This window comes from Sphaerodactylus townsendi, linkage group LG13 (genome assembly GCF_021028975.2).
Source record: "Sphaerodactylus townsendi isolate TG3544 linkage group LG13, MPM_Stown_v2.3, whole genome shotgun sequence".
Lineage (NCBI taxonomy): Eukaryota > Metazoa > Chordata > Lepidosauria > Squamata > Sphaerodactylidae > Sphaerodactylus > Sphaerodactylus townsendi.
The window spans coordinates 29,406,342-29,424,754 of NC_059437.1; the positions used below are offsets into that span (position 1 = coordinate 29,406,342).

The 18,413-nt window shown below is 41.2% G+C and overlaps 1 protein-coding gene across 4 annotated transcripts in view; it reads right to left on the minus strand.

Annotated features, from left to right (window-relative positions):
• Window positions 1-954: 954 nt before the first annotated feature.
• Window positions 955-18,413, minus strand: part of LOC125442612 (integrator complex subunit 6-like) — a 34,099-nt gene continuing 16,640 nt past the window's right edge. The window contains exons 8-19 of one of the 4 annotated variants that reach the window (XR_007246019.1): window positions 17,420-17,572; window positions 15,707-15,839; window positions 12,823-12,917; window positions 12,044-12,154; window positions 9,572-9,787; window positions 8,158-8,281; window positions 6,839-6,981; window positions 6,435-6,666; window positions 4,618-5,007; window positions 2,471-2,564; window positions 1,668-2,064; window positions 955-1,307 (exon numbers count right to left, since the gene is read on the minus strand). Coding sequence is in view for 2 of the 4 variants with exons in the window: in XM_048514095.1 (XP_048370052.1) it covers window positions 1,965-2,064; window positions 2,471-2,564; window positions 4,618-5,007; window positions 6,435-6,666; window positions 6,839-6,981; window positions 8,158-8,281; window positions 9,572-9,787; window positions 12,044-12,154; window positions 12,823-12,917; window positions 15,707-15,839; window positions 17,420-17,572 (1,791 nt within the window). In the remaining 2 variants the exon portion in view is untranslated. Of the gene's footprint in view, window positions 2,065-2,470; window positions 2,565-4,617; window positions 5,008-6,434; window positions 6,667-6,838; window positions 6,982-8,157; window positions 8,282-9,571; window positions 9,788-12,043; window positions 12,155-12,822; window positions 12,918-15,439; window positions 15,520-15,706; window positions 15,840-17,419; window positions 17,573-18,413 lie in introns of those variants that run through there. The other 3 variants (XR_007246020.1, XM_048514095.1, XM_048514096.1) reach the window with 3 other exon arrangements.

Below are 18,413 nucleotides of genomic sequence, written 5' to 3' on the forward strand. Positions count from 1 at the left end.
ATGCACAGTAGGTGTTCTGCCACTTGGCCACAACCGTTCCCACTAAATGCATGTATAGTTCCAGTTCTAGTCATCCAACGTCACTCTTGCCATAAGCATGCACTTCATATGAAATGAAAGTTTTGCTAAGGCAACTGTGACCACAAAGCAAAAAGTGCTGAAAATAAACTTTTTCTTCCATTACATTTGTACTCCTGGATCCTTCCTACTTGAAATGTAGTTACTTCAGACAGTTACTTCAGACATTCTCACACTAACAGTAATGTTTCAGTAATTATGGATTCAGAGTCCTTGCTACTTCAGTAGGGCAAATTAAAAAATGACAAGTGAAAAATATACAGGCTAGTGTACAGCTACACACTTTGGCCTCAAGGGCATTCCTTCCACCTGAGGATTTCTCCTTTGACTAACAACTCAGGACTACCAAACAGACCAGCAATCCCAAGACACTCAGCGCATCTTCAAAGCTGCTCTCCCATTGCGCTAAGCTCCTCTGCCAGAGTGTTAACAGAATGGAACAGGAGGAAGTTTATGGCACAACAGCAACGAGGCCATTTTGTGCCAAGCAAGATGTAGTAAAGAGCAGAGATACTGATCAGCCAAAACATGAGCAGCTCCATCTCTCTTCTGCATGCCTGTACCACAGTTCAGCTGTATCTTAAAGGGACTGTGTACTAGTGACAGCAAACACTGCAATCGCCCCTAAAACCAAAATCAGACAATCCAGTTCTCAGCAGCAAAGAAAAAGAGATCATCAGGAAGAAGAACAGACTGCAGGAATGTAAGGCACAAGTTAATTCTGTCCTGTTCCTTTGGAGTGGGAGAGAGAAGGTGAGAAAACATTAGTGATTAGAATGGCTTCCATCTTCAATATTTTTTTTTATTTTGGCTGTTTGCAGGCCACTGATCGGATGACCAGACACTCATCAGCACCCCAGTGAGTTTAGGCACTTCTAAGAAAATCATAAAATGATTTTTATTATATACAAGTGCTCAAAAAAATCTCTCATATATATATGTATATATACATGTACACACACCATCTGTTATATCAAATTAAGGATCTGATGAACACTGTCCAAAATAATTTCATATGAATTCTTTAAAAAGTAAAATACATATATATATAGATTTTGGGGAGAGAAAGGGTTGTGTTTTTCTTTAAAAAACCCAAAACACAAAAAACCCCAAAGTTTCCTTTAAGCGCTTCCAAAGCCAAGTCCACGTGAAGAGTCTCCGTCCTCCTCACAAGATGAAAGAGAACTGAAGTCTGGACCTGGGGAGCCTCGGGTGCGCTTTCATAATGTCTGCAGACAAAAGAGAAGAGAGGCTGAGGTAGGTTGCTTAGTGGCTACCAGAGATAGTAGTCACGGGGCTCGTGTTAAGCTTTCCTCAACCCAGTCTAGCAGCTGCTTTACTCTCAAGTCTACCCTGAAAACTCAGGCTCGGCTAGTGATTCTTAGAAAATTTTGCCTTCGGGTCTGTAGTGATAACATGCACTACCACCATGGAGGGAATCTCTCCCCTCTGCTTTTTCTTAAAGGGTCTCTCCAACAACAGTGAAGATAAAACATATGCCTTTTTTTAAAAAAATGCCATCGGCCTGCTGTCTAAGGCGGTGTCACAATGTCTTAGAACAAAGGTTCAAATGAGAAAATTCTGATCACCTGCAGGAGGGGGCAGCACTGGGTATTTTCTTCAGCCCATTGAGCAGAGCAGGCCCTCCAAGGGGGGAGGAGGGAGGAAGCCACACCTTCTGCAGCAAATCCATCAGGGTCACAGCCCAGTTTTGGTGAGACAGGCTCTCAAATGTAAAAACTCCACCCCTTCTTTTCAGATTCCAACAGAAAAACCGCCTGGCTGCCAAGGTGCCAGGGGCAGCTGCTGCCACGTCCTCTTCCACTCCTCTGCGACACAGCAAACTCGTTCTCCCTGGTCCGTGCATTCGTCTGGCCGACTCACTATTATCTACTGTTGACATGATTAACTCTGTTGGGAAGGTTGCTGAACTCTATTTCCTCTAGTATTCTCTCTAAGTGTTGTATTAAGACCCGTTTTTTAAACCTAAGAAAGAAAGGGGGAGCAATTTAATGTTCAATTTGCAACGAGTATTAAAAATTTCCCTTCGAAACATTGTGAATGTTGCATTACTACAGAATCTGCAAGGCAACAAGGTCAACAGACCCATCTCTGGCTTTTCTCCAAAATCAACCTTGTCCAACAATCCAGCAGTGTAAAGACAACAATCAACAAAACAGAGGCCCAGATTTTGGTTAATGATCTTTGGCCACAAGAAAATTCTCAAGATCCTCCATAGGAAAAGTCTGCTTTAACATTCAGTTCAAATATGGAAATCTGTCATCTGATCAATAAATGTAAGCAAACAATTTTGAAAAACATTTGCAATGTACAAAAGAAATGCAGGCCACAGTCTACAGAGCAATTTGTGGCATACTGTCTTGATACAAACCTTGCTGCTTCCTTGATAGCAAATTCGATGAAATATTTTTGAATTTCCACAGGACCTTGTACTTCTTCAAGGAGAGAGAAGATTTTTTCATAATCTATGACAAAAAACCAAAACCATGAGTCAGAAGAAATATGAACTGGCAAACCCCACTTTTCATGTTTCCATGTTTAAGGCTTTCCATGTTTAAGTAGTCTTTTTTCTCTCAACTATAACAGTTCCAACTAGCATTGGTGAAGACTGCACCCCTTCACAGACCTTCACTATAAACAAAAAGTTTGCTCTTCCACTTTAAGGGCTGACAGCACATAACCTGGACTTGCTTGACGATGAGCTAGCTGCCTCATTTACTCTTGTAGTACAGAGGCTTTTCCTTCTACCAGTGACTTGCCCCACTACCCCTTTTGTAACTACATTTACAAATAACACTAATCTAGATAGGAGTTCAGCAGAACCTCAGAGACCAACAATTTCAGGGAATGACTTTCATCAGATACAAGTCCCTAATATCCCAGTTAGAAGGTGGAAGGAGTGTTGCAAAGGAGAAATTAAGAATGCAAAGGTACAATGTGCATTGTAATCAGCTTGATCAGAACACTAAGGTATCTATAGTGAGATAAGAATCGTATGTCCCTATTCAGCTCTGGGGCCCATTGTTTTGAACTTGTGAATGAACTCAAGTTCAGCAATCTCATATTGTAATCTTCCTTTGAAGCTTCTCTGTTTGAGGGCTGTCACTCTTACATCAACAGTGGAATGGCCTGGAAGATTAAAATGCTCTCCCACTGGTTTTTATTTCTTGTGGTTTTCAATGTCAGATTTATGTCCATTTATTTTATTGTATGGAAGTGCTCTGCTGACATTTGATAGCATGTATAATGTTACAAGATGAATGTGATGATATACCTAGTGGTTAGGCTGGTGATTGTGTAGTCAGTGAATATGGGGACAGAGTTGGTATCTTGTTTTGCTGCAGGTCCTGGCCTCAGAGCCCATGGTAGGAACAGCATTGTTGTGGGAAATAAGATGTTTAAGGTTTGTCTGCAGGCAATAAAAGGTTTCCTTCCCAATGCCTGTGAAAGGGGATTATCATTGTCCAGCATTAAGTTGTTAATGATGTGTGAGCTGACAGCTGTATAGGACAACCAGTGGTGTTCTGTTGTTGTTTCACTTGGGCCTATCTTTTAGCAGGTCATTCTTTGGTATCACTCTGGCTATGTTCATGTTTCCCAGGTGGGCACGGTAATTTCAAGAATGTCTGTTGTAGATCCTGCAGGTGAGAATCTCTGAGGGATCAGAACAGATGCAGCTGTAGTATAGAACTTGGCTATAGAAACTGGATCATTCGGTGTGTTTAGGATGATGGCTGGAGGCATGCAGATACGTTTGGTGATCAGCAGGTTTCTGGTATAAGGTAGTTTTTATACTACCATTAATATTTGTATAGTGGTGTCTAAAAATGAACTGGTAAATGGTCAGGTTGATGTGCTACTGGGTGTTCCACCACAGACTAACATAGCTGTCTTTTGAAAAACTTATCTGGTATTGTTACCAAGAGTTCTAGTGTTCTCTCATGGCACAATTTCACAGGTTACTAGATTCTGAACCCACTACAATGTGAACCCATATCTGCATAAACTAATTTTAAAAATTCACACACTATCCCTACAATTTATGTCCCTTTATTCCTGCCCTTATCCAGAAAGTATTCATCAAATTATCCTTTAAATGTAAGAGATACTAAGAATGCATCCTTCATGACAAAGGTTAAGGTCCAGTCAAACATTACTGAAGTCAGAAGGATTTCTGCTCACAGAGCACAAAAATATCCCCTGAAATGCTGCTTTATTCAGGGAGGAGTGAGAAAGTCATGCTCCATAGGCTGAAATCCTTTCACCTCTTGAAAACACTCAGCTGGATCCAAGTCATGGACATGACAAAAGTTTTAATGAAATTAATGGTTCTTGCTTCCAGAAGAAGCCTATGTATAAGAGGGAACAAAACCAAATGTTTCTTCAGGATTAAATACACTTTACTAATAAAGTGTAGCATCCTATGTTGAACTTGTAAATAACCCAGGGGCTTATAGTTTTCCCCTTTTTCAAGGGGACCAAAGCAGGTCAACACTTTGGTCCCCTTTTAATACTTACTTCTTCCAGGCTTGCGAACTTCCTTCATTACTTTGATTTTGACAACTTCATTGTTCCCTTCAAACATACTGGGTGTGATTTTCACTGAATTTGGCACAGTTCCAGATGAAGACTCTGCCGTTAGCTTTTGGTCCTCTGCAGACATTCCATAGTTTAAGGGTCCCCGAACAAGAGAGTTGGTAACAGGCCGATGGTCCAATCCATCCTCTCCAATGCAATTCAGTTCATTGGGCAGAGAATCCACATCATTTGACAGGTCATCATCCACTAGAGCAACAGAAGATGATGGAACCTGGTGAGTCAGCAGCCCATCCACCTGCTTGTCCGGCAACTGGAAGTTTTCTACTTTCTTCTCATCAGTGCTATCTTGGACCATATTGCTGTTGGCATCTGAAAGAAATAAAGTTTTAAACTTAGCTCTAGCACATATAAAAAAATAGAAAACCATCTTCCAGAAATTGGAACATTTTAGCTGAATCCAAAGTGAGATCTTAATTAACCATGTCCCATATTTTCTTTCAGTGAAAAGCTTCAAAACATCTATGTACAAAACAAGCTAGATGCCACCGTCATAAGGAACAGTATATATTAGACTGATTTTATTATTTTAACTTGTACATTTATATTTTGGGGTCTGTGTGTGCACATGCGTGCCTGTCTGAGAAAGGGTAGGGTATAAATAAAATAAATAAGTTCTACTTGTACACTCCTTCTAAAGTGGAGTTTATTTTCAACTTAAATCAACTTCATCGTAACCCTAATCTGTGTTTGGCATGTGGGGAGAGGAGACTGAAACAGCTGGTTATTTCCCTGAGGTTTACCAAGGGGTTTGCATCGGAGCTGAGATCTAAAACCCAGGCCTCCCAGGTTCATTTCCAAGAAGTATACAAATTGAATTGCACAGAATAAGCAGCACTAAGAGCTGTTCTTCATCTAATAGACAACCCACAACCTGAATGACGCTTTGACACTGCTGCCTTTCTATGGTTCTTACTTCCAGAGCCAGGAATTTACTTGCCAGAGCCAGGCATTTACAAGAGCACTCTATATAGAGAAATTAGCTGGACTACTTGCCACCAGCACCCACTAGAATAGCATTCTCCAATGTTTATGATGCAATATTCAAAAGAAAGGCAGTGATGAAGATCAATAGAGTACTTGTCCAAAAGAAAGTTTGAAGAGAAGGGAGCATACTCAAACACACTGTGGGCAGACAGCCTTCAAAATATAGAAGGGAGCCACAAAAGAAAGAAGGAATATCTACTCAGGGACAGAAATAAAAGTGGCCACTGATCATCCCACCAAGACAGTGACTTGGTTCTTAGAAAGGTACAGAATATATAATAGTTTGTACAGAGTAGGTGTTAACTTATGGCCAAAGGAAACCCATCAGTGAAGACAAAAGTCAAAACATACAGCAACTGAGAACCTTTCTAGTGATTCAAGGTGCACTATCTGCCCTATAGGAAACTTGGGAGTGTACAAGTCTTCAGGAATTTCCAGCACAGTTAAGGGGGAGGGGAGGAAACCAACTAGAAACAGGGCATAAGCTTAGGGAGCCGCCTGCTGGTAAAAGAGGAACATTCTGAAGCTTTCTAGTCTACTATCATATCTATTTGACTTTGACAAAGGATTGCTCTTGTAAAATACACAAGAGCTCCCTGCTACATGCATACACAGTGGCAAACATGAGTTTACAGTCACAGAATGCACAAAGCAGCCCAAAGAGGAAACAATGGTTCAGGGACAGAAGGCACAAAGGCATGAAGAAGGGTCAGCTAAACACTGGATACAAGTGAGCTGCAGTTCTGAAATACCTTTGAAGGCTGGTACAGCTTTGAGGTTGGGGGTGGGTGGGGATCCTGCAGCCAAAGGAGGTCCCTTTCCACCCACATGATTGGCTATCACCGGTGGGGACTGGGGTCGTCTCAATAGTGGGGACATGCTGCGCCGCCTTTTCAGAGAAGCTGGAGTGTTGGGCTCTCCTGGACGCTTGATTTTGTTCTGAGGCCCAGCTACAAATTCATCTGCTTCATCAATCATCATCCCCTGGAAAAAAACCAACAGCACCCGCATAAAATTACACAGCACACTTTTATAATTTCTTGACACTGCCCAACCCCCCTTGACAAAAGCAAGTCCACTTGTGACACAATCTCCAGAAATCACCATTGAAGTGACTCTGCCAATCACAGGAGAAAATACAGTTGACCTAGCCTACCTTCTTATCCTGCTTGAAAGGGTTACCGAAAGTATGAAGCCTTTTGGGCTGGTCTGGGTCAATCTCCCGAAGTGGAGAAGGCATCATCTTCAGATACTCCTGATAGTTCCCCATCTGGGCCACAGGAACACTGTGAAGGCAGTCTATGATGAAGGCAAAAAAGGATGAATTTCAGCCCTCTTCCTTATTCAACACATCATTAATTCAAGACTCTGTATATACCATCAATCCTGTCAAAATGGGCTTTACTCCTTGTGGTAGGAAACTACATCTCCTTTTACTGTTCTGATCAACAGCGCGAGGGGTTTTCAAGCCTCACCCATTGCTGTGAGGCAAACACCACTGGGAACAGATGACTCTTATTTATTAATGTAATTTATTTAGTTGATTTCTATCCTGCCCTTCAAATTCATCCCAGGGTTTTGATATATACCCCACCCATTTCAGGAGGCACAATCACATTATGAGGTAGAAGAGGTCTTGCCAGAATCAGAGGAAACTGCAGAGCCAACTATTTTGGCAGCCTAGGCACTCGCGTGTTTAGAAGAGCTTTAAAAGATTCAGATAGAAAAGCCTGAAGCCTATGTGTGGCCAACACTGGCTACAAACTGCCTATCCCAAAGTACAAATAGCTACATTTTGTTTTATTCATGTATACCCTGCCTTTCTCCTCAGTGGGGAGCCAAAGCATCTGATTCCATTTTCTACTCCTCCATTTTATCCCCACAACAAGCCCATGAGGTTGGTTTGGATGAGAGTGTGTGACGGGCCCAACGCAACCCGCCAAGATTCCATAGAGTGAGGATTCAAAGCCGGGCCTCCCAGATCTTAGTCCAACACTAACTGTTACCCCACACAATGCTGGTCTAACAGTGTTGTATTAAAATTTATTTCCCTATATGTTTCATCATACAGAGCGTGCGCTTAAAGCCCACATTTTCTTTTGTAAACAAAGTACAATTATGAGGATGAAGTCCCCTTGCTTTACACGTATCACCTTTAAACATCTTGGAAAATGAAGTACAAGATAAAACAACGAGGTTGTGGCAAAAAGGTCTCCCTAACTGCAGTTCCATTAATCAACTAATAGACAGAGAAATTGGGTACCTTTTCTTGGTTATTTAAGGAAGGAGTAAATGTGATTAAAATTTAAATGGACTTAGAACATATGGGATCCTTTAGGAATAGTACATGTTACTTCATCACAGGATTCAGGGAAAAATAGCCCTTTCCAAGATTCTTCAGATTTCACCCCAAGAGACCCAAACACACATCTCATTTCAGTCATTCCAACACTAATAAAATGGGTAAGGACTAACCTTCATCCTGGCCCAGAATAAGTTTGTGTGTTTTCAGCAAGTTAGTCCTCATTCTGGTCAACTGGTCTAAAAGGTTGCAGCGAGGAATATCATAAGCATTCCGATATGCCTGAGGCTTCAGATCCTAGTGTTCAGTAAACAGAATAGGACTTTGATTAACTCAGCCCTTGCAGCCACCATCCAAGCATCCTTAGATTTTAGTGCTGTTCAATAACCTTGCTTTATTTACAGGCCACACATTTTTTTTGTCTGCTGGCTTCACGTGGCTCATCAGTACTGTTTCAAAAAAAATTTCTGCCAAGATTTTTGGACTCATTCTGTCATTTTCAAAAAAATAACAGTAATTGTGAATGATATAGTGCTCCTTGAAAGCCATGAGTAATTGAAGAGCTACCCAAAAATCCAATAAAGCTTAACTTCTGGCACCCAAGAATAAAGCTGGCACTGGGGCCAAAAAACTAAATATAGTGCTGGTGTTAGAAGTAACCTTGGAAAATGAAAGGAGCAGCTAGTTCCAAGCCAGTCTTCACAAAGGAGGCACAACAAATTGGACCTCATCTTGCCTGTCAAACATTTTATGTTTTTCTCTGTTCCCTTTGTTAACTAGAGAAGCCTCGTGGTGCAGGATGGTAAGCTGCAGTTCGGCAGCCAAAGCTCTGCTCACAACCTGAGTTCAATATCAACAGAAGTTGCTTGCAGGTAGCTGGCTCAAAGCTGACTCAGCCTTCCATCCTTCCGAGCTTGGAAAAAGGAATATCCAGCTTGATAGGGGTAAAGAGCAGATGACTGGGGGGAAAAATGGCAAACCACCCCACAAACATAGTCTGTCTAGTAAATGTTGTGATGTGACTTCACTCATGGGTTAGTAATGAGCCAGTGTTTGCACAGGGAACAACTTTTACCTTTTTAAAAACTCACAGGTAAAATAGGTCTAGCATTCCATAGCCCAGCACAGTTCAAATACAACAAACCCATTTTTAATTATGTAAGCAAAAATGGGGATCCGCAAGCTTGCATGCTCTATTCTTTCTCTCTCACGTGTTGATCTAACTAAAGAATTTCCATTCTTTTGGTAAATCAGTGTATCGTATCGGATCTACAAACTACAGTTTTGTTTTGTTTTCTCTCAGGTTAAAAACTCTGATATGGCTTGGAATTCATAGTGGCTCTGACAAAATATGGCTTCCTACATACAGCAAAAATTCTTTAGATCACTATGTGAGAGAGAGGACAAAATTCATACCCAGTGAGTCTCCAAGTTCATTCTCATCACGACAAGCCAAGGTTTGACATTACATACAAACCAAGCCTTATAGCAGCATTACAGAGAAATTCTTTCAGTTTTATCTGCATTTCTGCAAGATGCAAGTTAAGAAAAATTAAATTAGAAAAAAAAACCCCACTGCAATGTTACCTTGTTTAAGAGTCCTATATGGAAACCAGCAAATTCCTTAACATTCATTTCAGGCAACCTCAGCGGAGATTCACCCGAGATGCCTTGAAGCAGCTGTTTGAAATCCCGGCTTTGAATCAGGGAGAGGCTGCTGGAGTGATTTTTCACTTTAATGCCCATTTCCTGGTGCACTTTCTTACCCACTGACCCTATTATCCGTTCGGATTCTATTTTTGTCTACAAAAAAAAATTACAGAGCACATTAAGGAAAGCAAATATCATTGCAGATGTTTCTAATATACAATTCCTACAACATTCAAAGGCAACCATGGCCTGCCTCCTCTACATCCTGATGTAGATCAGGAAGTGCTTGCTGCAAGCCTTGCTAAAGAGTCAAGACAAACAGCTAGAATGATATCATATTACCCAGATAAGATTGCACAAGCTTTCAAGTTCCACAGGTTGGTCTCATGAGTGACCTTAAAAGTCTAAAACGAGTCACAACCAAACACTGTTCATTTAGCAAGCTAGTTCATGTTGTTTAGATCTCTTTATGTAAAATACAGCCAGTGTTCATTTAGAACAGGGGCAAAGTTAGCCAGTAATGGAAACTTTAGTATCAGAAGATAATGTGGTGGAATTCTACGTTATTGTCTGTAGCTGGATTAGGTGTATTTTGTCCTGGGAAAGATCTATGTAACTCCAACATTCGAACATTGTATTTGCAATGAACCAGAATTGACTACTGTTGTATAAGTGGATTTCAGCTTCGCAACCACAGCCTGAAGTCAAAGAATGGTATAACATTAGACTTTTTAAGCCTAGCAGACTATGATATGGTATAGGAATCTATTACCTAGATCTACGAAAGAGTCAAGGATTCCACTAGACTCGCTTCATGCTGCTCTCATGTTTTGCAACTCAGTTTTAAATTAAAACTCAAACAAATTGCAGGTTGCTTACTTTAACTAGAAGTGGTGAGATTCAGAACGTCTATATTATTGATATCCAATAATATATTATTCTATTTGGAATGTCTAGAGAGCAAGCTAAGAATATGGCACTTGTCTACAACAGAAAGGTAGCCTAAAACATCTGTATCCTGTATCAACGGAAAATCTTGATATGGAACTTGGCAATTTTCATAAGCCAGTTCCACAAAAAGGCATGTTAACTACTGCGACACAAGCAGCATTACCACTGTTAACCCCAGCCATTCTTAGGAATAACAGAAGGCACTCCGATGGCTTGATTCCAATAGAACAAAACATGTGAGCACACTGCTGAAAGAAAACTGAAGCGCTAAAGACCCACTGTAATCAATAAGACTCAAGCGCTTAAGATCCAACCATTTCAACAGGACTTACAGGTACATATTTTTCTACTAATTGTGTGTCTTGGTTTAATATTCTTGCCATTCTGCTACCTGTCCTTTAGACAGCAGTACACTGCCTGAAATTTCAAGTATATCTGCAGAGAAGAGCTTTAGTGTTCCAATATTCAGGTATCACCCAGAGTTGGCAAAATATGGGGGTCACTGCCTCTTTGAAAGATGGCAGTACTTTTGTGTTTCACTCCTCCTTAGAGGATAACATTTCAGCCCACAGAATGAAGGGGGCACTACTGCAAGGGGACAAAGGTTTAGAAAACTGACAGTAAATAGCCAGAGGTCAGTTTGTTCAGCCACACCATGGATAATATCCAGATATTGTTTAAAGATAGTGTGGGGTCGTAGCTAGAGTGTTGGGTGATGATCAGGGACATGCCAGGTTCAAATCCTCACTCTATCATGGCAGGCTAGGTAAATTTGGGTCAGTCACATTTTCTTAACCTAACCTATTTCACAGGGGTGTTGTAAGAATAAAATGGAAAAGACAATGGGTCCCCCCATTAGAGGTTAAGGCGGGGTATGAGTTGGGCTGTGAGTTAAGTATATATATTTCTAAATATTTCTAATAAACATTTCTAAAAGCATTTTAGTATTTCTGTGGTTCCACACAGGCTTTATCAGCAGCTCAATAAAGCTGCAGGTACCTTATAGAAGACAGGGGATGGAAATCTGACTCAGGGAAAATATAACCTCTCTCTGGGATGACAATTCATATAAATCCTTTGTGCTACACAATCGAACTATTCTCTTCAATTACCAGTGTCGTAATTTAATAGCTACTTTTATTTCAGGCACTACCAAAACTGACTGTGACTTTGTAGACCGCAGAATTCAATCTACAGATAAAACCAGCAGTACCAAACAAAAAACCCTGCAAGTAAGCAACAGGTAGCTGGATCTTTTCCCTCCACCACTAACTGATCTTAGGACCCCAACACCACTTGTTTCAAACAGAAATGCAGTCAAGATGTTATCTGTCTCACAAAATTAAAGAGAGAGAAAAAAAGATGACATTCCTTACGCCATTTGAGTTATAAAACCACAGCAACACACACTAAAATCATCAATGTACTTCTAATGGCAAAGGTTTTGTTCGATACTACCTGTTGGCTGAGTTTTTTAAGGTAAGAGATAACACTGAAACTAAGTCCACAATCTAAATTATCTGATATCAGATTTGGAGCTCCCATCATCCTTAGGGCTTTCTTTAATGGCTATAAGGAAAACAAAATACACAAGAGTAAGAAGAGAATAGTTTGTTTTTGTTTCTTTAAAAAAGAGTTTAAAAAAATAAAAGAAGGGTCTCACAGATCAGTGCACATGAAGCTAGGGCAATAGCAGAGTTGATGCTCCAGCTTTCCACTTTTGGAAACAAGGATTCATGTAGTCATCTAGAGGTTTAGACAGTTCGCTGATGGCACTGGACCACATAACCAGCATGGCACCATGCAATGTGGCACCAGTGGCTGTTTCTGCACAAAGGCTAGAGACCCTTATTGCCGGGATGATGCAAGTCCATACTGTGGCATCTTGCCCAATTTACGCAGGTAATTTATACCACTCCCACCCAGACTATCTCCCCCAGCGCTGTCATCCAGCAGTGCTAGGCAGCTGCCCATGTTACTAATAGTTAGCACAGAGATCTGCAGTTACTTAGCCCAACCAGAAGGAGGGAGGGAAGCACCAGACTTGTGCTAGACAGCAACTCCAAAGAACTGTTAAGGAGGATCCAGCAAAGTAATTCCAAGTGGCAAGCATTAAGGACTTCTGAATCCTGGCACATCAATTATTTTGTTTGGAACAGATCACATACAAAAATCATTATTTCAAAGACTATCAATCACCAATCCATTTAGGGTGATTGAAAAAAAAAGGTACATACCAGTAAGTAGTAGGGAGGCATTGTTTTTAAGTAGTTGTCCAAAGCCTGCCGCCACTTCACATTTGGCTTAAGTTTGTGAACCTTAAACAAGTCATCTGCAAAAAAGGAAACACGAGTAAAATCACCACACAGGCACCTTGCTTCTATTCAATTCCCCACCTACATCTTGCTCTACAGGATTACTCTTTATGAACTGAAATCCAAAGAGGACCTAGTTTCCAAGAGCAGCCATCCTTTTGGACTTCCTTGGTTTCTTACAGAACTAGCTCTCAATACTGCAGCAGCCATTTATGCACCCCAAATCACAACAGACCCAAATCTTTACCACAGCACTCAAATTGTTATGAAGGGAAGCAGCATCACTTTTTATTACAACTTAGAAAGCCTTAGAAAGTAGCTGGGGCTTCCCTCATCTTACATCATCAGCTCCTTCATTAAGGAACTTAACAGTCCCAAGAAGATCTCTTAAAATTATTACTTCTTTTATACCCTGCCATTCTCCCCAGTGGGGGCCCAAAGCAGCTGGATGATCCAGTGAGAGGGACACAGAAAAGGTGGCCACAATTTATTGCAAGACTGTTATAAGTTAATTTTAAGGGTTATTTAAGATGCAAGATGCCTTAAAGACTCATAACAGCATACATGCTACCAAATGATTGCCCACAGAAGATGGATTCAAACAAGATACCTTCTGTTATATTTCAAACTGGGCAGACAAACTGCATATAATCTGCTGTAAAATGAATCCAGAGAAACTCAGTAGCCAAAACTCTCTGTAAGGAGCTGAATTATACCATCAACATTTCATGGACTTCCATGCTAGAACAGTCATGGGCTGCCTAGATGAGGATACAGCAGATTGCACTGCTCTACGTCGCAGTACAACCAGCTGTTACACAAAAAATAATGTACTGAGTGGAAATAAACTCCCGGAAGTATGTGACGAGTTGCAACATGCTGACAAAACAGGATCCTCTAAACAAGGGAGGCCTGAAAAGACAAACCCAGAACTTCCGGTAATGCAAGGATTTGTTTTATGTTAATTTAAAAAGTGTTTGCCCCTCTTTTCTGCACAACAGAACTCAAGGGAACTGTCTGTTAGTAAAGGATATCCCAGTGGTCCACAAAAACATGGTAAGTTCTCTTCAGTACATCAGGAACTATACTAAGAAAGCAGGAAGTCTGAAACAGCACTGCACAGAGAGATAAAGAGAGGAGTCCTCAGATTCCTCTCCCGCTATTAAAACTTGCAATTAAAGAGCCCTCGTATGGAACAATACTTTAGATGGAGACAGAGGAAGGGTGGCAAACTAGGTACAGAGCACATTTAAAACATCTTCAAACTAAATTCTCCCCAAGTAAGCAAGTGAGTTGAGAAGGATTAATATTTCAGAAAGATGCCTCAAAAGTAAGTTATGTCCCTCTGTGGAGCTGGATACATTCCTCATTCAGAGCAGAAACAGCTTAAGACACGTGTTTCTATTTCTCATCTCCATGTTCACAAAGCAAACTACACAGCCAACTTCTTATATGTGACTCATGCAGTCTGGAATCTCCACCCTGCTACTTTAAATACCATTAGTCAGCTGGAGTGAAAAATGAACGCCTGCAAAAGCACACATAAAAGAGAGCTCAAGACAAGGATGTGAAATCCACCTCACATTTTGTTTCATGAAAGGAAGAGATGACAGGAAAGGAGCCTATACAACACAACCAGCAGATCCTAATCAGAACTTTGAAAATTACCTACAAGACAGGGACACTGGCACTACAAGCCATGGGTGCCAAAAAGGGTAGCAAACGGTGAATGTCTGACAAGGCACAAGATAATCATAGAATGGATTTTATGGCAGACCCATAAGTATGAATTTGAGAGGGAAAACAGGTAAGTATAATTCGAGAACACCAAGCTGATTTGTTCCATTCCATGAAATCCACAAGACCTGGTGGCAATCCGCCTTCAGCGTAATGCATAACAGGCACACTTTGATATGAAGTCAGCTACTGTCTGAGGAACTATGCTTGCCAAACTACTAATATACTATTTTTAGTAGGCAAAATGGAGTTTTTAAAACCACAACAATGCATCTAACTTTTACAGCAGACTATCTAACTTCACCAAGACCTTCCTGAAGTGCAAGTATCAGAGTCTGGGAACCGGAGACAAACATTATACGACTTCCCCTAGGCCATTTAGTGACATTACAGTTAAGTAGGGATTTTAAATCAGGCTTACCCAGTGTACAATTTGGGCAGCACTGCCTCTTTGATCAGGGAACTACTCTGCTCTGGAACCAGAACACTTTAAATGTAGCAGCCTAAGCCATTTTTGGATTATTTGGATCAAAAAAGCAGGGTAAAAAAAAATAAGGGAACCACATCCACCATATTTAAGGTGCTTATTTCCTACAAAAGAGGGTGGGGGGAGAAGGTAGAACCCCCCCAGCAATGCCATGGTTCAGATCTATGGACTTCCTTCTCCCCTGCACATATCTTGGAATTCATCCCAAGTTCTCGAAACTAAGCAGGAAAAAACCCCCAAACCAACAGGGGCTGCTGCAAGAATACGCAGACACCACATCCTGAAAGAGGGAAAAGAATGGAGGTTGAACCTTACTCCAATTAAGGAAGAAGCTACGAGTCTAGGAGGTGAGCAGCATCAAACATGCACTGGCAGCAGGTGGCTCTCCTCCTCTGCTGCAGAGAAAAAAAGGGAGAGGGGGTGTAAAAATCCTCTTCTCCCAACTTAGCAGGTTGCAACAGTCTAGAGTCTTGAATCTCTCATCCCGTTTTTTAAAAAAGGCTGGCCAATAACATCACGGACAGTACAGACAGACGTACAGGCTACCTTTTAAGTTGTGTCACAAGGCTATACTTGACTTACCTAACAGAGGCAGGAGGACAGGATAGTTATAAGGCATCACAAAGAGATTGACACATGTCAGAGTGGTGCTGGCTTTTAAGTATCCAAATGGATGGCCAAGTTCACTGTATTTTGCACTGCTGTTGACAAATACCTGGAAAAAGCAAAGGAAAGAAGCAATGTTGACACCGCAACAGTAACTAACCCACTGTTACAAGGTGAAACCTAATAATCTAAAAATCCCAGCCAGTCAAGATTCATGTTCATCAAAATGGCAACGTTTTTCTGCAAGGTATTAAAATTAAGAAGTTCAAATTATCCAAAATGCTGAATGTGCCCAAGTAGTATTATAAATGTGACCACTAGTCAATTGCTATTATATAACCAGTGAGAAAGATCATCTTTCCAAATTACAGATTAAGTACATAGTGGCTACAAATTAAACAGCCCATCCAATCTATATAAATATAAATGTATATAATATAAAATATATAAAATATATATAAATATAAAATCATTAGCAGCAAACTGAACCCCAGTTGTTGTGTTATGGCCCATATTCCACAACAAAAATAAATACTCAGGCAGATGGCTATGACCTTCACAGATTCTGGAATTGCTGTCTTTGTTGTTGAATGTGGCTTTTGCACCTGCTATATTGAGGGTTTTAAATCGTTTGATAAGCCCCTTGAAAGAGCTCATAGGGCTTCTAGAGAAGGACAAAATATTTCAAAATTGGGGATGCACCATTGTATTGACCAAGCAAGATGCAGATCTGAGATGTAAAATTTAGAATTCCAAAAGAGCAATAGTTACTACCATTTCATAGCTTCAAAGATTTTTAAGTCAAATAGTCTCCTACAAGTCCTGACCCCCCCGTTGGGTGATTCAGAAGCTAAATTTTACCACTTAGCTCACAAGAATGTATATCACAGGCCAGAGGCTCAAAGCACATAAAGATAATTATGTCTGTTTTCTTAGTAGACTTTTAAGAGATTATGCAGTCTTCTCTGGGTCAAATCTCACACTCAAGTTCACAAGAAAGACATTTGCTGATTTTATCAGAACCATTTAAAAGAATGCCACTGAAATACAGTTTTAGCTTAGGCAAAGGGATACTGAAATACAATGAGCAAACAAAGCATGCTGTCACTATTAAATAATATAATCGCTGATCATGTATCCTGCAAATATTAAAGTGTTTCTCTAGGAAACGGCTGTTAATATGCACCATCGTTAGACTCAAGCCTGGGCTTTAGCACTATTCATTGTAGCGTTTTATCATATGTTCTTGTTTTAGATTTTAAAAGCCACTCAGAGCCCAACTTTGGTTGGGACATAAGTTTAAAGAAACAAACAAACAAACAAACAAATAAAAGGTATAAGTGGGACTGCCCTCTTTGAACCCCCCCCCACTCTTCCTACATGCTTAGAGGCTTTGCTTTGAAAAGAACTTTATATCATTATTAATGGACAACATTCTTTAGATGTATCATTAAAACTCTGAGATCAGTTAGGCAGAGGGCTGTGGCTCAGTGACAGAACATCTGCTTTGCAAACAGGAAGTGTCAAGGTGTTCAAATCTTTCCAGGAAGAAGTTTTACAGATTGGATGAAGATGTGGATTTCCCATATCCAAGCCAACATCTACTGCTCCTTTGCTGTTGTCTCCTTAGAGTTTTTATTTTAACACAATATAGGCTTGGGATCCCTGGAATGGACATCTAGCAAATACCTGCCAGCACGCATGAGGTGATTTTCGTTCCAAGATGTACTGTGTCAGAGGTGATGGCTCAAGCTCGTACTTGTCAAATGGAAGCTTATCAATAACCATGGGTTCACAATCCACACAGGAGAACCGCACCACAGGATGGGCTGTGCGGGGAGGCTTGAAAGTGAAGAAAAAAGGAAGACAGGTCAAACATATTTAAAGTGCAAGGGACACTGTAACCTTTTTGGCATCAACTGCCAGGTTACTGAAAAGAATTAATGACATTAACACGCCATGAACGTTATTCTCAAGATCTCCAAGTTACAGATAAGTCCATTAAGAGACACAAGGAGTTCTAAGTACAGTGACTTAGGAATTACTGAAATAACATCTATAACGCATTTTCAACACTTTGTGTACATTGAACACTTTTCCTAAGGCCTACGTAGGTGGTATGCAAACTTTATTCCCACAACAGAAATGGAAGGCTGAGAAATGGCAGTCTGCACAGAGCCTCCAAGTGATGTCCTTACTAGAATGAGCTTCAAATCATCCGCTCTTAATTATTTTACATCAATAAAGATTTGACGTAACACAGGCCCTTTCTGCACGGAGGCAGAAGGGCTTGGGTCGGCGTAATGAACGCCGACCCGATGACGCTGGGACCGTCCACATGGATGGTCCCCGAACTGGCGGGGCGCCGTCGCCCGGCCGAACCGCCTCTTCCCCATCCTTCCCCACTCATCTCATCGCCATCGTCGCCCTGCTGGCCTCAGTAGACCTGCCCATGCTGCCCTCCGACCTCCAGGGGTCAGAGGACAGCGAGGGAGGGCCCGCGGAGGCCAGGAGGGCGACGACGGCGACGAGGTGAGTGGGGAAGGACGGGGACAACAGCGCATTCCCGGCGGTGCCGTTCGCACTGCGCCGCTGGGAATGCGCTGTATTCCAAAAACCTCCCTCCAGGAGGGAGGTTTTTGGAGGCGCCCTGGGGGAGGGGGAAGGGAGCCAGGTCGGCGCT